Raw genomic sequence first — 22,837 nt, forward strand, 5'->3', positions numbered from 1 at the left:
GTGGACTTCATAACCCGATAAAAGGATTTATGAAACAAGCAAACGTTTTTCTGTGTAACTGTGATGTTAATAACTTATAAGTAATACATAAGTAATAAATTCAGGGTTCTTTAACATTCAGGAGTAGTTACATTACATTGAGTTACATTCATGAGTTACATCTGGCCCTTTGAGGATGGCCATAACGCTGATGTGGCCCTCGGTGGAAATGAGTTCGACACCCCTGTTTTACACCATTAAACCCATCGGTTATCAGTGCTGCTCTTAATGGAGGTGCAGTAATAACACCTCCACTATTGTTCTCACTATGCAGTGCATCAGAAAGCTCCCCTGACTCAACTCATTATTTAAATTACAGATAATTACAGTGATCATTTGTTTTAATGAACGCAGCTCATCACTGCTGGTATGGAGCCTTTTTGGGAATGGCCAAGCACACATTAGGTGAGGTGATTAATAACTACTAATAAAGACTAATGACAAATAGGGGGGGGACCTCAGGGTGTCCAACCTCGTCATCACACAACAGTGACACAATGAGGTCAAAGTGACGCCACATGATGATAAATAAATTGGTAGCATGTTGTTGCTTTTTCATTTGCTCTATATATGTGTGCCCCCCCCCCCTTGCCTTGAGGAGGAGTGTCATTCATAAGGTTAACAATGGAGACACTTGTGACCAGAGTGAGGCTCCGTTCTTCTGGTGGTGATTTTCCATTTTGTGGTATGATCTGTGGACAAACATGGGGTGAAGGAGGTTGTTTGCCTTTCCTGGTAATTAGTTGTATGATTTTTCAGGAAGAAGCCACAGTGAAACTCTGCAGGTGGTCTCAGACATCATACTGGCCTCTCATTCTGGTTCTATGAAAAGAACCAAGGCTCTTCTGAGAATAAGTTCCTCTCCTACAGCGAGCAGCACGGATGGATGAGCGATGACACACACAGACACACACAGGGTTGGAAACTGTGTCCTGGCTGTCAGAAAGTTTTGGAAGCTTAAATGAGGACATGAAACCCAGAAGAAATGAGACAATGAGCAATTTAGTATTGTGTCAGTTCTATTTTTGTACGCCATTGTGGAAAACCATCACTGCATCTTCTTTGTTAGTATGTTTTATTTTAGTGATTAAGAATTGTTCTGAAGGAGAGGTTCCTGGGTCGTCTTTTGTCTATTTTATGTTAGGTTGCTCCACAGAGTTACAGACAATAAGAATTAGGAAGATTCAAATTAAATTGCAAGAACTGAACAATGAAAATAATAATAACTCAATGAAATGATGACAGAGCGGTTTGAGTTGTCGTCTCTGATGCCGATCGGTTTCCTCAGCATCCTCCTCTCTGACACCTCCACAATGTAGTCCAGGTCCATCCCAGGACAGAACCAGCCTTCCTGATGAGTTCAGCCTGCGATTTTTTTAGTGAGTGTGCAGGGAAAGGAGCGTTATACGGGGAGCTAAAGGGGGGATGACGGGCAGAAGCCATATCATCAAACCTGTTGAAAAATAGATTCTACTCATCGGCCCGTTGGAAGTCTCCATTCAGTCCCTGGTCAAGTCTTCCTTTCGTGGCCAGTGATGGACCTCAGTGAAGAAGTTCATCCTCCAGCTTCCTCTTGTAACGCAACTCACCCTCTCTTTGAACTGGAGCTCATTTGTTTTTGTTCTTCTAAAAACTAGTGTTTTTAACTTTTAAAAAATTGTTCAAAATTGTTGAGTCTTCATCTTAACGTTAAAGCATCTTAATGCCGGATGTGGATTCTTATATATCCTCACTCACTCACTCACTTACAGCACTAGTTTCATTAGATTTGTGATCATCATCATCATCACCATCATCATCATTGTGCTCATCTTTTTGTTTCTTCTGATACCGTAACACTTTGGTTACATATAGAAACAACATTGTCAGACAGTGCACAGGTTACAATGTCCAGCCTCGTTTTCCGTTCATTTCCAAAGGAATGAAGGGCAGACAAACGGACTGTTCACGTCATCCGCCAGACGACACCCTGCCACACTATCACAATGTCTGAGTCAGCGCTATTTTTAGTGAGAGACAAAAATTAGGAGAAAAATAAAATCTGTTGTAGAACAGGCCTCACAGCAAGAATCTGGTATTGAATCTTCACTAAATTCTCCACTAAATATAGTTGCAATGGATAGACTTGTGAATCTTGATGCGGTGCAGATATCTGGGGCATCCTGATGAGCAGCAGATGGCCCCCGTACTTACCTAACACAGTCACATTCAACAGTGGAGTGTGTGCTGGTGTGACTGCAGTGGGATCTTGGTCTGTCCTGTCCGAACCAGACGGTGACGCTCGGAGCACGTTGGGACCGTGTTGGGAAGATAAAGGATATTACACCGCGTTTGTATTGACTTTTTGTTTTGACAACCAATGAGTCCCATGTTATTGGTTATGGTCTGTATGACAGTTATTCAACATTCCTATCTCTGACTCCAAGTTTTAATATGTAATATCAGACGTACGTTGGTGCTTTAGAACAGCTGGGTGTGGTACCACAAATAAACTCCAACATGAGTCCTGGACAGCCTTCAGTAAACTATTTCCAATGTTTTCCTGACAATTGTGACTATATTTAATTTCATTATTTGTGTCGATGAGGCAACCGGCATGAATTTGAGAATAACCTGTGAGAGAGGGGATTTTACTTTGCACAAATCACTGATGATGTTTTGAAGACCAAAAGAGCAACACAATCCTAAGAGAAACATGGTCTTACGGTAACTTTGAGAATCACAAGTCCTGAAGTTCTACTGATGGTGTTCTGAACTATGTATTAACGTACCAGTACTGGATTCCAGACCTGGATGGTGGGCCGGTGTCCCAGCTCCTTGGGTTGCCAGGTTTGGTGTAAACACAAAATACTGATAAATATTTTTGGTTTATTGTGCTCGTCTCTTCACATTTCTACTCTGCTTGAGGCAGTGAACAAACTTATTATATTACTCTCTTTTGTTTATTAGGCAAGCTGTTGTCCTTTTGGTAACTGTAGCTTTATACAACAAGATTATTTCTTCTGTCTGCAACAGCATCCCATTGTCATCACAACAAGTTGGAATTTTGTACATGACAAGTATAATGTTTGAAATTATACTTGTCATTTAGAAATCATTAAAGTCACTAGTATAATGTATAGAATAATGGGCCGCTTCCACTCGGTCACATTATTATATGGACTGCGTACTGATTTATGGATGACATTCAGGTCTAAGTCCAGAAATGAAGACAACCATTCTTGCCTTCCAAGTAAATGGTTAACGCCCCTAAATGTTCTGCAGCTGAATTAAAATACTGCTGAACTTCTTTCATTTGGTCATCAAAAGTCCCCCGTCACTCTGCAGAACGCTCACTGTTCCCATAAATCTCTGCAAGATCTTTTGTAGTTACTTAAATCTCCAACTTTTTATAGCTGAGGAGCATTAATACGCGCTAGTCATGTTTTGCACTGATGACTGATGGGCATTTTCTTCTCTTTCATTATCTTTCACATTTTTTGGTTTAATTTTATTTACTTAATTAGTTTCGGGTAATTCTGTCTTAATTTTTTTTTTTTTTTTCAAATTAAAGAACGTAAAAGAGAAACTCTCCTGTGCTGCTCAAAGATGAAGGAACAAACAGGAGTCTTTAGACTAGAGTTATAATCTTTTGTGGTTGACTGTTTTCAAATGATTTAGTCATTTTAGTTTTCTGTTGACTTTCCTTTGGACTAAAAATAATTAAAACCTGCAAACTGATTAATATGTGCTCCCCATGGTTCAGTCCTGGGACCACTTAAATTTTCATATTGCTTTATGTGAATTACACTATTATTTCCTGCTCACCGTCTTCTCAGTATTTGTCTCTGCTCCATTTATTGTCTGCATTTCATGTTATTAAACAGATTAAATGATTTTAAGCTTCTCTTTTGAGGCTCGATCTCAAATGTCAACAAGAATTCGTTATTGGAAAAATAAATAAAAAACTTTTCAACTTATCGCTCATTTTCATTTTATGTTTGTCTGTCACCTGTCTGACCCTGATACATTGTCATCTCTGAAAGAGCAGATTTCCTTTAACCACATTATCTTCCTGGAAACATTTAATGTTATTCCTGCTACACCCAGAGATCAGCCTAAGCTTTTAGTCAGAGTCCGTGGTAATTATTTTGGTGACGCTGACACCAATACATCCACTATGGTTTCATCTCTAGGAATGAATATCTGATATTATGTCAGCCCCTTCCGTGGAGTGATTATTAGGTAACACTGAGAAGCGTACAGGGAAGAATTGCTGATGGACCCCACACAGCCCTTTGTTGAGTCAGGGGCCCTGAGCAGATGGCAGACAGGTATACAAATATCATAGGAGATCAGCTGGAAAATGTTTGTCTCACCAGTGCAATAAGAAAGTTAGCGATGAGTGAAAGGTTCACCTGAGGAGAGAAGACATTCTTACTGATGGAGGGGCCCTCGCTGACATTCCTGTGGTTTCAGAAGTCTCTCAGAGAGAGGTATTCACTCCTCATTCAAATGGTATATACAAGGTTTTGTGATTATCGGTATTTTAAATCAAGTAACTTTTGGTTGTTGTTGCTGTTTTTCGTCATTGCATTGTCTCCTGTGTCTTCTTGTTATTTAGTATTCTTGCACTGGTAAATGCAAAGCATATATATAAAAAATATATATATAAACTGTATGAAACCTATTTGGTATCAGCTGAGTGTAACACTGAAATGCACTCAGGGTTACAGATCACTTCATCTAAAACACTGAATGCAGGGAATTAGTTTGTGTATTTCTTAAAACCAGGACCAAACATCAGAGTCCATCCCTGGGTTGAGCTGACATCTAGTGGTGACGTTACAGACGTGTTGCTCCACAAATACGTGAAAGATTCTCACATTTGATCCAAAACAGTTGTTCATTTATCAGAATATTGTCTCATGGATTCATCGTAGTATTCTCATCATCCTGCCCCAACCTCTTTTTCATAGTTTATTATTTGAAAATGCTTCTTAAAACAGATCTTGTTCCGATTTACTCTCTTTGAACTTTTATTACATGGGACACAGACTCATTCAAAACATGGCAGCATGTCCAGTAAGTGTGGGTGAAGCAGTGAAGGTTCATCGCCCATAGGTCAAAACCACAGCCGCAGGAAAGATTCCATACATTTGATCATTGTTGGTGTTCTCCTGAATTCAGCAGATCTTGACTTTCTCTCTCTCTCTCTCTCTCAAGACACAACACAAAAAGTTTGAGGGTAAAAATAGAAAAAGGTTTTCCTGACCTCAACATGTCTCTGGATAGCGTCAGCTTTTATATGAAAAGTAAAACAAGAAGTGGTGAACCACTTCATACAGACAAAGAGCTTTATAGATAGTAAAAGACATGATTGTAGAAGAGATGATTGTGGAGAACGGATCTTTTTTTTTTTTGTTTTTCCTATTTTTGTCTATTATTTTTAGTTTGATAAATGTTAAAAGGTTAGATGTTTCTTTGTTCAGAAAACGCACAGTACTATTGAAAATCTTATTTGCGTGAACCTCTTTTGGATTTTGTATCAACGTGATTATTTTTTTAATTTGACTTTAATGAATAAACGTGATGTTAAAAAATAACATCATGTTTATTGTTTGAGGTGTGTGTGTGTGTGTGTGTGTATGGGAGAGGGGGGGTGTTCATTGCCCTGGTTGGTAGACATAAAATTGGTGCCTGATTTGATCATCACTTTTCGTGAGAGTATCAAATCCAAGCCAAGTGTAATAAGCCCCGGCGGGGCAGTAACCTCCAAACCTCACACCTGCATCCACGGCGTTCTGCCCTGCCCGTGCTCCTTTGTAACGTTAAAAGATGGCTGTTATTCACATTAATCACATCAACCAGATGGGCTTTTTACAGAAAACCTTCCAGCGTCACGTCTGAGGATAAGCAGAAGGTTAAATTCACGGTGTCCTGACAAAGCAACCCATGTAATTACAGCACAGCTTGACATTCAGTGTGTAATGTAAATAGATTCCATTTAAACAAGCAGATGGAACTCATGGATGAGACTTTTTTTATTCCCATTGAGAATGAGAAAAAGTTATAAAGCTTCTGCCGTTACGTTAATGGGTCGTTCTGTGAAAATCATAAATCGCATTCCTCAGGCTGGGCGCTGCTTTTGTGCGTTTACTCTTTGAGAGTGGTGAAATGGAACTGTTTGAACAGAACTGGGTGGTTGAGTCTTTTCTGTACCTCAAATGTCAGGAGGTCACAACATCAGTAACACAGGTGCCACCAGCGCTGCCTGCTGGGAAAAAAAAAAAACTGTGGAGAGAAAACATGTGACTAGAGGCACCTACCGATCCACAGATGTGTAACGAATGACGCAGCAGCAAACAGGAAACAGCCTGGACAAATGTCTGCATGGGGAAAAACACTGTCCAAATCCAGATAGTTTTCTTATTCATACGCTAGACGTCATAAACAAAGGAAGGAAGTGTTTATCCATGTTATCTCTGGCAGAGGCTTCATTCCTAAACTCACTTGGAGGCTGAGAGGGAGATCAGGAGTCACGCTTGTTTGCTTCGCAGCATCTTTTTGGGCCAATGCCTTCAGCCAGCCCTCGCTGTGACTTCACATGCATGTTGGTGCCAGCAAATTTTCCCCGTGGGTGTTATAGCACTGCTGAAAATAGTGAATTTTTTTAAAAAAGGGGTGGGGTGTGGTTGTACATGTGGTGCACTTGCATTTATTCACACGCATTGTCCTTCCTTATCTCTCTGTTTTCTCCCTCCTGTCATAAATTGTGAGGTATTCCCATGCAAAACCTGCATCCGGCGCTGTTGTCTGGATCAGCCTCTCTTTGCCGTGGAGAGCGCTGTCTCTCTAATGCCTTGCCGCGTCATCGACTGCTCCATCAAGGGATGACTCGACAGTCAAAGCCAACACCAAGTATCCACCCCGCTTTGTTGTCTCTAGTCACTCGCTGCATCCTCAATCTCAGAAACTGTGTTTTTGTGACTTTGGCGATAACTTTTTCTCCCTACTTTAATATTACCTTCAACTTAGGGACTGCAGCCTGGTCACCCATAATCATGTCATCACAAGCTGAAATATACAGCCCCAATAATACTCCTCCTCCGGTTTGGCTGTGGGATCAGTGTGTGTGGGGGGGGGAGTACTCATCCTGCTCCAGAATCTCGACTCTTGGCAGTCTTGAACCCATTAAGAATGTCCAGAGGAAACATCTCATGGTTCAGCGACATCAAACTGGAAACTTGAGCTGACTCCGCAACTCTGAGTCAGTTCAGGGTGGAGCTCCAGCTGCAGGTTTCTATACTCCTCCTCAGACCATGACTTAAGGTTTGACTCCCAGCACCTGCCCACACCGCAGAGGATCAGGTGGTTTCTTCACCTCGCCACCTGAACTCAATATGCAGGTAGAAGCTCAATGGTTACTCGCCATAAAGTTTAAATATTTTTTCTGGCACTTCATTCCAACCATTAGTACTAAAGCATTTGAGGTCATTCTGCCCATGACCTTAGCTGACCACAGCGCACCTAAATAAACACCCCCTCCCCATGAAGAAGGTCAACTGAGCTGTGTCAGAGTCAACGGGCTCCCTTCAAGTTCTATCATGGTAACATCAGGACCCCACAGCAGATCACACATGAAGCTGTGTGTGTGTGTGTGGGGGGGGGGCAACCTCTCATACAACATGCACATTGGGTATTTTTGTGACAACAACTCAGATAGCAGCAACTTAGCAAGAAACCCATTTCGTTTGCTAATAGAAGTGGTCGTCAGGTGATTCATTAAGACTCAAAGCCTGTTCAGGCTCTATTAATGCTCAGCAGAGCTCATCCTCATTGTATTAATCAGACATGGTTCGACGGGTGCGCTGAAGCCCTGTAATTGGTTTACATTGGCATGACCTGGAGATAAGGAGACCTAATTATGGCCGAGAAGACTGACACAGTCCATGAACGCATCATCAACAGCTATGTCGCTGCAGGAACTGCCTGAAGGATTTTATTCAAATGTAAAAAAATTAATTAAAAAAAAAATCCATAAATAAAAATAAAACACTATGCACGCACACAAATAATGGACACAGAATGACTCCAATTTAAATAAACATATTTTAAAATCAGTGTTCTTCTATCTGGATAAAGGCAGGTAGATAAATTCAGGGTTTTTAGGGTTTAGATTTTTTTTGTAATTACTGCAAAATCCTATTCAAATATCCGATAGATAAAAAAAAAAGTTTAAAACAAGTAATATTGTGTTTTCTCTTTTATCGGCACTGTTGGATATGCTGAAATATCATGTTCACAGTTTTGTGAAAGTACTGTTAAAAAGTATATTTGGGCATGACTGTAAAATAAAGTTAAAAACTGACTCAACTACCCAGAAAATGAAGCTGTAGCCTGTTTTCTTGTCAAGTCTTGGAGTAGAGCGCCATCTACTGTTAAAACAGGGCAACTTTAACAAATTGAATCACAACATTCGTGGTTAGAAAAGAATTATTGCTGAACAAACAGCCTTGTGTGTTTAAATTACAATGAAATTAACAGACATCTGTGATACTATTTAATGGTAACTGGAGTAGCCATTCTGTACAGGTTTGTTTGTTTGTTTGTTTGTTTGTTTGAAGGTACTGACAGACATCGCTGCTCTAAGGCTATAGATCATTTCTAACATTGTCCATAAAAAACTTTCTACAAAACAGTGGAAAACACTTTAATTTCAGAAAAGTACATATGTAACATGAATTCATTAAAAATCTCAATCACTATAGGAACTGTCAAGGAAAACATTCACTACAACACAAATGAAGTTAAAATTATCCTACAGCATAATTTGTCACTTTATGCTATTCAATAAAGAAATGGTGACAAATGTAGAACATAAAGTGTACAAGCGAACAAAGATAAATACACAATATCAAATGCATACAGATGTTTCTGTAAAATAAGTGGCTGTGGGTCCAAATGTCCTAAATGTTTGTATTGGTTTATGGTTTTATGTCAAATGTTCTTAAGTGTATGTTAGTTCAGTTAAAAGTCATTTTAGAGTAAACAAACAACAGCACCAAAAAATGAAACAAACACAATAAAACCACTGTCAATAAAAGTCACGATGACCAACCGGACGAGTTGAGGTGACATCATCAGCACCACATATGTTTGGCTAAAACAAAGTGTGGAGAGCAATGGATATGCAGGACAAGGTGAAAGAGTAAAGAGAGGAGTAATGATTGGACATCATCTGTCAGACCACAACAAACCGTTTACCGCCCTCCAACAACGTAAACTCTGAGCTGCCATTTGGTGACACAGACGACGACAGACAGGCCAGAGCTCACAGACAGCTGGAGCTGAGTCGATCAGGAGACAGGCTCTTGCTGTTCAAGGCCTAAAAAGGACAATGATGATTGTTATATTTACATCTTTTGCATCAACTTTTGACAAATCAAAATAAAGAAATAAAGTTCCGTATACACCCGATGCCCAGGGATGTGCATGCACAGAAATGATTGATAAAAACAAGCAAAATGACCCAAAACAGTGGTTTCGATCTCACTGTGAACTACAGCATTAGAGACTTACAAGACTGCGACGTGGGCTGAGGGAGCGGGAGCGCACAGGACTGGCACTTCTGCTCCGGTTTCTTCTCCACTGCAAGACATGAGCCTTTAGCCTCCATGCACTTTCATGCAGATGACTTCTGGATTTTATTTATTCTATACGTTACTTTACTTTACCGGGATGCCTCTTCCGGTCACAGCTTCGCCCTTCACTACAACTACATCTCCTTCCATCAAGGCTGGCCACACGTGGTGCATCACCAGAGGAGCGCTGAAATCAGCATCATAGCTACGGCGGTACCTGACAGATAGAGGGGTGGGGGCAGGGGGACAATATATAATAAATCAATACAAGAGTAGGCTTCAGTTCACAGAGTGGGTGTTTGACAATGAATCAAACATGACTGGCTCCCTTTAATGTAAAGTTTAACTTTGATACAGAAATCAGATGCATTACTGAACACATGACTGACTTGCTGTCATTGAAAAGTTCTCCATCAGTGGCGAAGGCCAAGTCAAGAGGAGGGTCCAGCGTCTGCATGGCGAATGCCATCCTGCACACGTCCCTGATCAAGGAACCGATGAGCACAAAGTCCACCTCTGGTGGGAAAGAGATCCGAGGGTTCACATTCATGGAATTGATCACGTCCTGTGGAGAATAAACAAAGTCTGTCCTTTCCAGCATCCAAATATGTCAGTTTGTTCATAAATACTTCAGAGGACGCGTGAGACAAAAGTGTGTCGTTTTACATTGACGCTGGCTTGAACGTCATAGATGTCCAGGTTTCTCACGATGTAATCCACAGCCGCATCCCCCAGACTCTCTGGCCCAAAGTGGGACGGGGACAACGTCTTTTTCACACGTAGCTTCAACTGACGATAGGCCATTTTCCCCATCTTGAAAGATTCCTGAAGCATAATCATGAATAGCACATCATTTACCAGCCAATCCTACACAACCCTGAATCAATCAAACATCCTTTCAGATCAAGCACTTTCTTTTTCCCGTTTATCTCTACAGGCAGCCGTACCACAACGGCAATGAAGATGATTTTCTGCACCATCTCTAAGTCTGAGACGTAGCGTCGAAGCAGGGTCTGAGCCTCCAGGCGCTCGACGGCGTAAAGGTCATTAAAGCGGGTCACGAGGCGAGCGTGGCGGGACGAGTTAGTGAGCTGAGCTCTGGTCGGTGACTCGGTCCTCATGGGGCTGGAAGAACGGCTGAGTCTGGGCAGGGGGCTCGGAGAACGGCTTCTCACCAACCTGAAGGTGAAAGGGGGACATCTGAAACACTGTTCTGTGTACGAAGTGTGTGTGTGTGTGTGTTTGCGTTCAGGCGCACCTGTCTTGCAGCATGGCCTTCTCTCCCCTCAGGTAGGACACTTCATCTCTCAGCAATCGAATCTGATGCTGGTTGTCATCAAGAGCCTCCAGCTTCCTCTTGTAAGTCTCCACCTGCTCGAGGGCTGATCGCAAACTAAAGCGCAGACACAGCTGACGTCAGCAAACGGATCACACACCACACACACCAGGTTAAAAACTACATGTTACAGCAGTGCTTGAGTGCATCACCCACTCGGCCTTCAGCTGTAATATTTCTTCTTCGGTGGCCAGCAGAGTGGTCGCTGATTTGCTCTTTGTATCATCCAGTTCTCTCTGAGCATCAATCAACCTGTCAGGACGGAAATGTAGAGAAGCTTCACGTTTCAGCACAAAGAAGTCAGATGACAGGATGTGGAGATTTTAAATATACATTTGACATTTATATACATCCTTTCGTTCATGGATGCAGGCAAGATGGCATTCAGTTCTACAGACTCCCTCCAAACATGACCCACGCAAGAAGAGATGGAGAACTAGCGGACTTCAGTATTTCATATCACTTGGACTCACTCTGCTCTGAGAGATTCCCTCTGCAGGCGAGTGGAGCTCAGCTCAGCGTCCATCTTCAGCATCTCACTCCCGTGGGAGGTGGAGAGCTCCCGGATCCTCCTCTCCTTCTCCACTGAATCCTGATTGAAGCAAATGAGCAGCACCAGACGGACATGACAGAGGGAAATGAACGGAACGGAACATGTGATTCCTGACAGCGTGAAGTCCAACCAGGTGGTGTCACCTGGATCAGTTGAAGACTGGTGTCATCAGACACTGACTGACTCGACATTGAAAGGCAGGTTCCAAGCCATGGGAGCAGACGTGTTTTGAGCGTGTCCACTCCAGCATAATGTCCACCTGAGTGGCGACGAGTCCGTGAGCAAATTACAACATGATTAAAGCTCGATTCATTCAAACTAAATCCTATATTTTAAATGCATTGTTTTACCTTCAGCGGCTGCAAGATTGAGGACGGTGAAAAGCTGACCCTGGATCTTAGCGGTCAGTTCAATCAGCTCACAACATCTGTTTAGGTTCTGGTCACAGGAAATAATCTAGGTCGAAAAATACGAGTCAGCTAATGCTTTGATTTTTAAATTTAAAAACTACATCACACACAGATGGTGCACACCTTCATTAAAAAAAAAAAAATCCCACTGTAAAACTCTCAGGTTGCATTTCATAAGTCTGTCCTATGTGCTCCTGTTGGAGCTGAATACTGTAGTTTATTTAACATTTAATTTTAAAAAAAAAATTATTTTACTTTCATTCAAAGAAAAAAAAAGGATTCCGTTCTAATGTGTGTGTGTGTGTGTGTGTGTGTGTGTGTGTGTGTGTGTGTGTGTGTGTGTGTGTGTGTGTGTGTGTGTGTGTGTGTGTGTGTGTGTGTGTGTGTGTGTGTGTGTGTGTGTGTGTGTGAGTGTGTGTGTGCTCACTACTGTACACACTGGCACAATCACACACTCACCAGTTTCCAGTGTCCCTCCGCGGCCCCCTATTCTAACGCTGCCGGTGACGTCACACAAACAGGAAGTACTTGGACGAATCACAACCGAGGAAAAACAATCTTTGGATAAGTCCAGCAGTAGCCATGGCGACAAGCGTCCATAGCAACCAAAACTCCACCGGGAAATCGCAAACAACTACATTCCTTTACTTAATTCGTAATTTAGATTAGTTAATTATTAAATGTAATTAACTCCTTCACGACAGTGTCCCAACAGTTCATCTGTGTCTAAAATAAAGCGACGTAAAATATTTACTTGAAGCGGGGCTGTGAAGTCGACCTTAACGACCGAACTGTTTGTATCGATAACTAGTGATGATGGCTAACAGGTGATCCGGTCGGATTTCGGTCGATCATGACTTATTGATGAACTTACATGGTAGTCTTTGTTCCAGCTCTCCAGCTTGTCCTGTAACAGACTGAACGAGGAGGCTTGGGTCAGTCTCCTCAGAGCTTCAGCCATGTCACAACCCAACAGCCCAATGAGAGAAGATCCGAGCAGGTCGGGGGTATATTCTCCACGGGGAGGGGCAGTTCACACTCCCTGTCCTGTCCTGGCGGCTTTCTCCACTCACCACACGGACACCAAACACCGCCTCAGTTGTGGCAACCGAGATGGAGAAACCGAGCGTCTGGGAACGGACCAGAGTCTCAGCAGCTTCTCTGGCAGACATGTGTCACACCCAGACCCTGACATGCATTAGTTAACATTACCTTAAACTTTAAAAAAAAAAAAAAAAAGTTTTGGCCTTTTCATGTCGTGATTAATAATTATAAACACTTCAAAACAATTTCAGGTTGTGAGCATGATGTATAGCTGAAATTCAAAAAGTTTGTCTTCAAAGGGAAATAAAGTGAAGGAAAATTCTGAAAAATATTACACTTTTAAATACCACAAAGCGTCACAATTCCCAAATAATATAATTAAAACAACTCAAGAGAAATTAGAAAGGAGATGAGGAAAGAAAAGGGTTGATCTAGGGTTCTATAATTATTAAAGTTGGCCACTGGGTGGCGCTGTTCAACCGTATGGATTATTCTGTACACGCTAAAATGATCTGAGGAATAAATATGAAGGGAAAAATATGGGAACACAGTAAAAACCAAAAGAACTCAGAGAGAATATGATGACAGACAGACAGACAGACAGACACTGTATTTATCCCAGAGAAAATTCAGTAATATTATATTCCTATAATATTCTTGATGCATTAATAAATGCTTTAGGTTTTTACTGGGACAGTGCTCCCAAAAATAATAATAATCTCCTCCGGCTATGCTGTCACTTTCTTAAAACATCAATAGTTTGCCTTTGCTTTTTTTCTTTTGTTGGGTATTTTTATCCAATCCAATCCACTTTATTTATGTTGCACAATTGAAGTAAACACAAGGTTTCCGAAGTGCTGCACAGTCAATAGATAAAAAAACATGACAGACGCGCCATAAAAACGTGAACATAATGCTGTTAAATAAAATATCAAATAAAAAAGCCAATAAAATAACATAAAATAGGTTAAAAGGGGGGGCGGCAGTGGCTCAGTGGTAAAGCGGGCGGTAGAGCAGGTCGTCCTATGATTTAAGATCGGCGGTTCGATTCCCGCTCCCGCCCCCCCCAAAATATACCCGGAGGTGAGCTAACAGTGGGAGGCGTCAGCTCATCTCCGGAGCACTGCCGAGGCACCCTTGAGCAAGGTGCCGTCCCCTTTACAAAATTGCTCATTTGAGGCGCACCAAGAAGGAGCTGCCTGCCACCCTACCTCCCCTGCATGCCTACAGGCCCCCTTGTGTGTGTGTGTGATACAGGGGCCTGTACTCACATATATGTATGCATGCGTTTGTAATCAGTAGCTAGAGTGTGCTTTCTTAATTTCCCTTCGGGGATCAAACCAGTATATAAAATTAAAAAATTAAAAAAAATTAAAAAGCAGAAATAAAATCTGAATTTAAAAAATGTGTGGTATGCTATACAGTGAGACCGTAATGCTATCTCTCTATATGTCACTGTTAAAATGTTCAAACACGTTTGCTCTATGGACTCTTCTTTTCCTTTTGGCTTTTCCCTTCAGGGAAAGAATCTCAATGAGTGCTGGAGATGGCTTTACATAGTGGTCAGACCCCATCATCATAAATACAAGATCTTGATGAAAAATATGAAAAAAAAATCACTGGATGGAAATAACTCTTGTGATATTGCATTAACTCATCAAAACAATATCACAGTTAATGCATGCTGTGATCAAAGCTAAATGCAGTCCAACAAAATATGAGAGGGTGTGACTTTTTTGAGGGTGACATTTTTTTTGGCCAGGCAGTGTAGGATTTAAACCATGTGAGTGCTGTGCCACAAGTGACCACCCACTGCTCCAAGTGAGCAATCAGAATATCATGGTCCACTGTATCAAATGCTGCAGTCAGATCAAGGAGTACAAGTACAACACAGTGACTACAGTCGGTCACTAAAAAAATATTAAAAACTTTTAAGAGTGCTGATTTGGTTTTTAAATGCCATTGCTGAGCATCAGTGAAATCCCTCAAGCTACATTTAAAGACAAATTTGCTACTTATTTTTCTATGTGTTTTGTCATGTTCAGGAGACTGTAACCAGCAGAATAAAAACAAACTTTTCCATTCTGTCTTGGGCCACTTTCATATGGATTCATATGTATATCCAATTCCTGGATCACAGCAAAAAGAAGAAGAAGAAAAGAAGCAGAAGCAGTTTGAAAAATGAATGATATGATATGATATGATATATGTTGTGATATATGATATAATATGATATGACATAACTAATAAAAAACACAACAGCAGCAACAAAATTTTTTGCAATTTGACCTTTCCAGCAAATCAGTCTTGTTTCATCATGTTCAACTTTTTATTTTAATTTTATTTTAAATATTTACTTTTAATTATTAACAAATCGTGCATTAATTTTATCTTTAATAAATCAATTAATGTCAAAGGCCTTTGCGGCCGCTCTGGTTTATTTATGGAAAATATGAATGGAGTTGCGTTTCTATTTTCGGACCCTACTGTAATTGGCTGGCTGACCATGGAATAAACCATTTTTCATAAACTTGTAAATATTTCATTTTTTGACTGCTCAGTAAAAAAAAAAAATCACACGTCTGACGTATTTCATTCAAACATAAATTAAAACTTCACAAATAACTATTTCAGCTCTGATTATATCGTTTTTTTTTGTTTTTCGTGTCCTTCTACGTTCCAGAATGGTTCGTTCCGTGTGGCCCAGCAGCAGCAGAGGGAGGGTCAACATGGCGTCTGAGCAGGTCCGTTATGATTCACATTTGTTGTTATTCTTGTTTTTATACTCCGTTTTTCGCTCCGGTGTGTTTAAGAGGACAATAATGTGTAACCTAAAGTAATGTGGTGTATTAGTATAAATGTAATGGGCCATGTTTCCGTCCTCACCGTTGTGTTAGCTTCATAAATAGCTGCGGGTAGCCTCCGCTCCATTAGCACAGGCAGCGATGGGTTGACATGAAAACGCTGTTACTGCTGCAAATGTATGACAGAAAAATGATTTTTGTAACATAAACAGGGACATAACGGGGCAGTTAGAGTGTTTGTTTGTTTGTTTGTTTGTTTGTTTTTTCTGCGACATTGCTAAAACGAGTGCAGGTTATTTTTAGTGATGGCCTCAGACTCTGAGGTGCATTCCAGCGCAGACAGAAGAGACCCTGAGATGGTCAGGGAAATAAAAGACGCTGCTGAGGACAGAGTGGAGATGAATGGAGGCTGTCATCTACAGAGAAATACGTGCTTTAGCCTATAGAACTATGCATATGTCGATAATTAGTTGATTTTGTCTGAAATTTAGATTTAGTAGTTACTGATTTCTTTTCTGAGTACACATAATGTTGCTTTTTGTGCCGTGCCTCAGAGATGGTTTTGCCTTTCAGGAGAGTTCAAATGGCCCGGTGAAGAAGTCCATGCGAGAGAAAGCTATAGAAAGACGCAGCATCAACAAGGAACACAACAGTAATTTTAAAGCAGGCTATGTTCCCATTGAAGAAGAGCGCCTTCATAAGACCGGCCTGAGAGGACGCAAGGGGAACATGGCTGTTTGCATCGTCATCCTGCTCTTCCTGCTCGCCTTAATTAACCTCATTGTGAGTAAGCGTCAGCTGCAAGTCAAGAATATTAAGGTTAATCCTGAATCACAGTCTTTCATCACAGTAACTCTGCTGTCCCTCAGATCACTCTGGTAATATGGACGGTGATCCGAATTGGTCCCAATGGCTGTGACAGCATGGAATTCCATGAGAGTGGCATGCTGCGCTTTAAACAGAAAGCGGACATGGGCATCGTTCACCCACTGCACAAAAGCACAGTTGGAGGCCGTAAGGATCAAGACCTAGTCCTTGTTGGCAACAATAATCCGGTGAGATTCAACATTTCCACATATATGGAAAATGACTTATTCTACACACATTTTAAGTACTGTTTACTTCTATTATGTGTGTTGTTCCAGGTTGTGTTCCAGCAAGGCACCACTAAGCTGAGTGTAGACAAGGACAAGACCTCAGTCGTCAGTGATGTCGGCATCTCCTTCACAGACCCTCGCACGCAGACCACGTTCTTCAGCACAGACTTTGAAAACCATGAGTTCCACCTACCCAAAGGAGTGAAAGTTCTCAGTGTTAAAAAGGCCTCCACAGAAAGGGTGTGTTTAATACTGTTTAATATTAAACACATGTTTAATATGTGTTGACAGTCCTACAGGATTTCTATATTTCCAAATCCTGACTGAAAGGATCCGTCTGAATTGTAACAAAACAAAAAGGATCACTTTTGTGCTGCGACTTTTCAGACAATTTGGTCTCCTGGTTATGACAGTTAATTCCCGTGCAGTCGACCAGAGCTTCATTCTTACTGCCCTGCTTCTATATGTGATGATTTCATTCAATTTTACTATTTTAGCTTTAAAATTTTTAAAAGGTGCCAAGGAAATATGCTTGGCACCTGAAAGGGACATAGTTGTTTGGTTAAGTCTTCATTTCTTAATGGTACACACTAGAGACCTGAATATGCAAACATATATTATATATATTTATATGGAGACACATCTTTGTGGAACACCCAATTTCAAAAATAGTTTTCACATTTTTATTTTGAAGAATTATATGCGATGACGACAAATACATTCTCTTTCAACTTGACAACACTTTTGTGGAGTCTAAAGTCGACTCTGTGTTTGCTGTATGTTGTATTGTGGAAACTGATCTGAAAATAGTCAGATTTCACCTTTTTGCTCCATTAACAAATTAACTTTTTTGTTGTTCTACTTGACTTTGCAGTCTGAAACATGCTGTCCTGTCATACTTTATTATTCTGGAAATGCTGTAACTGAAACAAATCTCATTTTCCAGATTTAAATCATAGTTTTTCTCTGATTTTAGATCACCAGTAGTGCAACAACTGACCTCAACATTAAAGGAGACAGCAAGGCCATCATTCGTGGGAACGAGGGTGTCAACATCATGGGCAGAACCGTGGAGTTTAAAATGGGTGGAGGCATCGAGCTCAGGGCTGTAAGTATGGGAAATGTAGGAAATGGTCCTGTTATATGAATTACTGTGTGATGTTGGTGTTTAAGATAATCTATTTTAAATAATACAAAAAACATCTACCAGGGAGTTTTCAGTTACATTGTATAAATCTAAACCCACTCATGTATTTTGTATGTAGCTAATAAACAAGATGTGAGGAAAATTTTTATTTTATCTCTACTATGCCCTGATGGCTGAGGTTGTTTTTCTTTCTCTTTGCAGGAGAACAGCATCGTCCTCAATGGGTCCGTCATGTTCAATGCTACACGAATCCCTAATTCTGCGGGAGATTTGTATTTTGATGAAGGTGAGGAGAGATACAAGCTCTGCATGTGTGCAGATGGGACTTTGTTCCGTGTGCAGGTGAAATATCCTAACATGGGCTGCCAGACTTCAGATAACCCATGTAGGAAAGCTCACTAGGAGAGCTGAGTGGAATCTGCTATTACATCTCCCTACAGTCTCTCACCACTGAAGTTAGATTACAAGTTTGCTAATGTGGAACATTTTGTAGACCGTTCATCAATACTTCTACATAACAATACCTCTACTGTTCGGATGGCTAATTCCACAGTCCTCATTTTGTTTGGCAAGCAGGAATTGTGTTACAGATTACTGGCCAAAGATAAGGGTAATTTTTTTTAATTTTGTTTCTAAATTGTTGGCATTCTATAAGTTCTCAAAATTTATTTGCAATATGTAATGCAATATCAGTGCATGACACTTTATTCAGCGTTATGCTGTGGCTTACATTGCTCATTGATAGCAGCTAGAAGCTACATGTATTTAATTTTTACCTTATCGTTCAGGATTACTAATTTATCAACTTCAGTGTTGTGTAAGATTTTACTTGCTGTTTTTTGATTTTGGCAGCTGTGTTTTCTTTGTTATTTTGACTGACACATACGAGACATGGTGTGATTCTAATGCTTTTATGCGTTTTTTAAATTTGGAAAGTGTAAACTAAACATCCAATTGAAGCCAACCAGTAATGGTGGTGTGCAGATCTCTTTCTACACACAAGTCTGTCATGCCAGTGGATTTACAAGGGATAAAATAGAATATAATAATACAATATTCACATTATGTTTTAAGTTTGTTCCAAAACCTTTTACAAAGTAAAATAAGTCATTTTACAGATTTATGGAAATCTCTTGTTGACATGTATGAATATCAGAAAAGGTTCAATCAAGAGGAGCCTGGTTTGAAGCCATATGGAGTGGTATGATTTTTGTGCAATATATAATTCGTTTTATTTTGGGTTGTCTTGTATGTTGGATAACAATGTCAGTGTTAAAAATGTCACAAACCATCACAAATTGTGTCATGAGGTTGTTTTTGATCAATGAAATTGAAAAGCCTTATTTAAAAAGTTGCACAAAAGTCATTGCTATGTTTATTTCAATAAAGTATGTTGGTATGTGAAACTTATGACATTGTTATGTGTCTCAAATCTTTACATGACCATTTAGAATTAAAAAAACCCCCAATATGCCTCATTTTGTTATCTAATAGAATGTGCATCCGGGGAGTGTTCTCTGTGTCATAAATGTTGAGGTATGCATCGACCTGACAGACATAGCGAGTGAAAATGACAATAAATGAGGACAGTAAGACATTAGCTAGACATGTAAATGATTAAATGAATGACTGAATAGCAGCTTTGGGTGGGTGCTTGTCAAGCAGAACTCAGCAGAACACTCTTCAGACTTTGATCAGAACTAGCGGAGACAGGGTTTGACATACAGAAAGCGTTCAGAGTGTGAAAAGACAGGTACCAGCTTATCTGTGATCCTGAAATAGAGTGGATACACAGGTGAGTTTCATGCTTTTGGACCGTTAGTGTTATCACGGATCTCTTTATTTTAATCAATTACTGTGTGATGATGAGTGATGATTTAAATACATTGTGATGAAAGTGTCAGGGTATTGATTACAAAGAGATTTTCCAATATACAACATCCTTTTGATAAAAGCACATTTAATCTTTGGTTGGAGCGCATTTCCTGACCTTTACTTGGGATCTGTCTAACATTAGGGCAGGTTGTGATGGCAGCGGTGCAGGCGCTGCTCTTGGCTGCCGTACTGCTCTCGGTTCCCTCAGGACTCCACTGCTCCTCAGTCCTAACCGGCTGTCCAGAACTCTGTACTTGCCAGAGTTCTTCTCTGGTGAACTGTTCCTCCTCTGGCCTCTCTCTGGCACCACGACATATCCACGACTCTGTCACCGACTTAGACTTGTCACATAACCTCTTCGACTCAGTCACACTTAACCAGCCACATCTTAACCTCAAGAATGTATGGCTGGGGAACAACAGTATCACACGCCTGTCTTTATGCATGGAGAGATACCTGGGAACTCATACAAGATATATCCATCGCTTGAGACCGAGGAGCAGACAGGGGTGTGTGTCGTGGGCCCCCACCCTGCAGCTGCTATCTGTTGAGAGGAATCAGCTGGACCAACTTCCAGAGGGTGAGTCAGAGCAATATTGTCATACACCCACATAAAACCATCACAGCTTGTGAACAGTATGTAATCGTCGCTCCCATTGTAAAGAATGTCTAAAAATTGACAACATTACCTTTTCTGGGAAGTTGGGATAGGTGTCTTGCAGGGATGCACATCCTCAGGTGTACACATTAACAGGCATTTATTAATACATATTCACACAAAAACTGATACTAATGAAATTATCTGCACAGAAAAATGGTCAACGATTTTAAAAACAAGATAATCTAATGCTCCAAGTTTAAATTGTTGAAGTCAAACTTAAGACAGTGTAAAACAGAGGGATACTCAGCAGAGCTCTGATCTAAACCAAGGCCCATCAGTCCTTATTGATTACATTAATATTATTTTAAATTTCTAGTTATGGATACAACCAATAAAGTAGGCTATACCACGACTGGCTGACAATCTGCTTATCCAGATTGTTCAGAAATCAATAGTCTCTTTTAACATTTTATTGCTAGCATGAAAATCAATCGACTACTTCAGTGTAACAGATTAAACGTAGCATTTCTATGTACAACGTCATAGTCTCTTAATCAGGATCTACTTCAAAATAGGATGGTTTCTTTTCTAACATGTGCCCCACCCTTCCAACCAGCTCCAGGGAAATCTGCAGTGGCAGTTTTTGGGTAACTTGCAAAAACTTTCAGAAATGCTGTCATTTTTATCAAAAAAATTGAGGTGAATGCAGGTGAAATTCCTGAATCCAGCCCACTCCAAAATGTATCTACTGTACATCTATAGTATGAAAAACTGCAGTGAAATAACTCTACATGTTGAATTCTAAGAGTGTTATTAAGTTTGATGTGACCTCTTCTATTACACCTTCATTCTATCCTGTGGCTCCTGAAAAATAGAACATTGTTCTCTTATTCACATTTGTCAGAGGTCGTCACTTATGGGTGTTTGAAATTACTCAATATTTAATGACAAAAGTTTTATTTTTATTAACTGTCCTAATCCCAGAAAAGGGAAATTAAATGACTTTCCTGACCTGTTTAGTATCTTGAGATTGACTTCATGACCAACTAGAGGGCTCTGGACTACTGACTAAACAATATGAAAAAACATGTTTCTCTCATGTGGCTCCATGGTGCACTGGCACCACGCCTGGAGTTTTCCCCGCCTTACGCCCTCAGTCAGCTGGGATAGGCCCAGCTCCCTGCAACCCGCTAAGGCGGATGAAGCGGAAGAAGATGAAGGAATGAATGTCTCTCTTATGTAAATGATTTAAGATTATGTAACTGACAGTGAGATTGAAGTTGATATAATTCACTTACATTCTGGAGTGTTGTGGAGACGTGTACGTGGGTCAAACATGACTGACAGATCTCATGCCACGGGCATTTTTATTGCCAAAACCGTATTAAAATGTTAGTCAGAAGTCTTCACCATTGTAGCACAATTAATCTGAGCTGTGTACAATTCTTTTGATTTCCTGTCATTGGACTTTGTTCATAACTGATATCCTTATCTTTAGCACTTGGCTCCACTTAGAAATGATTAAACCTACCAAGATAATGACACTGCACACCCAAGTCACAATTTTTATTGACATTCCAGTGGTTCAGAGGAAGGTGTAAACATGTATTATAACCTTTTGCCTTTTACTCTGCATTATGTACATTTGCAGAGTGATGGATGGTTGGAAGGATGGACATGTGTGTATTCATATATATTCATGTGCATCTTAAATGCACTATGGTTCTTTTCAAGGCATGTGTGGACAGTTCCCTCACTTAGCGAGATCGGTGTTGACAGTCATACACTCTTTCCTGTTTGGTATTCAGCTCACAGCACCCTCTGTGCCTCTCTAATGAAGCACAGGCCAACAGTGGCTTATTTCAGCTCAGCAGTTTCAGGGAGATTGTCTCTAGCCAATGAAAATGGATAAGACAGCATAGGAGAATGTAAAATATTTTATCCTCCTAAAAGTTTACCCTTTAAGTGTTGACAATTTAAACAAGCCAGAGAAAAATTGGAATCACATTCAAGGGAGGAGGATTTAAAATTTAGACATGTTGGGCAATTCAACATACACATGTACAGAGAAGTGTGTTGTTTGAATATACCCTGAAAATAACATTGAAGGTAAAACCTGGCCTCTGATATTATTGTTGCTCCTCTCATGAGCTACACTAGTATGGTCGACTGATGAGTTTTAATTACTGCTGTCACTTTCTGTAATCTAGGTTTGGAAGGCAGTGAATCCTTACATGTTCTGCAGCTCTCCTACAACAAAATATCATCTTTGCGACCAGGAGACCTCAGCCACCTTCCACAGCTAATA

At 40.5% G+C, this 22,837-nt stretch overlaps 2 protein-coding genes across 3 annotated transcripts; one reads left to right on the forward strand and one right to left on the reverse strand.

The window, feature by feature from the left end:
- Positions 1-8,764: 8,764 nt before the first annotated feature.
- Positions 8,765-12,922, reverse strand: spata18 (spermatogenesis associated 18). The gene is made up of 12 exons (XM_068320059.1): positions 12,836-12,922; positions 11,902-12,007; positions 11,695-11,810; positions 11,472-11,590; positions 11,155-11,250; positions 10,921-11,055; positions 10,610-10,841; positions 10,329-10,487; positions 10,052-10,227; positions 9,756-9,879; positions 9,601-9,669; positions 8,765-9,406 (listed from the first exon to the last, which is right to left on the reverse strand). Exons 1-12 carry the CDS (start codon positions 12,920-12,922, stop codon positions 9,353-9,355), a joined length of 1,473 nt encoding a protein of 490 aa, XP_068176160.1. The 3' UTR covers positions 8,765-9,352.
- A 2,791-nt stretch (positions 12,923-15,713) lies between these two features.
- Positions 15,714-19,630, forward strand: sgcb (sarcoglycan, beta (dystrophin-associated glycoprotein)). Of its 2 annotated transcripts, XM_068319627.1 has the most exons (6): positions 15,714-15,749; positions 16,383-16,592; positions 16,679-16,864; positions 16,955-17,146; positions 17,883-18,014; positions 18,255-19,627. In XM_068319627.1, the coding sequence occupies exons 1-6, from the start codon at positions 15,735-15,737 to the stop codon at positions 18,453-18,455; spliced, it is 936 nt and encodes a 311-aa protein (XP_068175728.1). In that variant the 5' UTR covers positions 15,714-15,734; the 3' UTR covers positions 18,456-19,627. The 2 variants fall into 2 exon arrangements, with proteins under 2 accessions (XP_068175728.1, XP_068175727.1); XM_068319626.1 differs by lacking the exon at positions 15,714-15,749 and having other exon boundaries at positions 15,756-16,592; positions 18,255-19,630.
- Positions 19,631-22,837: the final 3,207 nt, after the last annotated feature.

Source organism: Antennarius striatus, chromosome 7 (genome assembly GCF_040054535.1).
Source record: "Antennarius striatus isolate MH-2024 chromosome 7, ASM4005453v1, whole genome shotgun sequence".
NCBI classification, from domain to species: Eukaryota; Metazoa; Chordata; class Actinopteri; order Lophiiformes; family Antennariidae; genus Antennarius; species Antennarius striatus.

Coding starts and splice junctions, on each gene's coding strand:
- spata18 (XM_068320059.1), bottom strand. CDS start 12,922: ATGGCTGAAGCTCTGAGGAGACTGACCCAAGCCTCCTCGTTCAGTCTG. Junction 12,008..12,835: donor GCTGGAACAAAGACTACCAT/GTAAGTTCATCA, acceptor TTTTCGACCTAG/ATTATTTCCTGTGACCAGAA. Junction 11,056..11,154: donor ATATTACAGCTGAAGGCCGA/GTGGGTGATGCA, acceptor TCTGCGCTTTAG/TTTGCGATCAGCCCTCGAGC.
- sgcb (XM_068319626.1), top strand. CDS start 16,338: ATGTTGCTTTTTGTGCCGTGCCTCAGAGATGGTTTTGCCTTTCAGGAG. Junction 17,147..17,882: donor AAAAGGCCTCCACAGAAAGG/GTGTGTTTAATA, acceptor CTCTGATTTTAG/ATCACCAGTAGTGCAACAAC. Junction 18,015..18,254: donor GAGGCATCGAGCTCAGGGCT/GTAAGTATGGGA, acceptor TTCTCTTTGCAG/GAGAACAGCATCGTCCTCAA.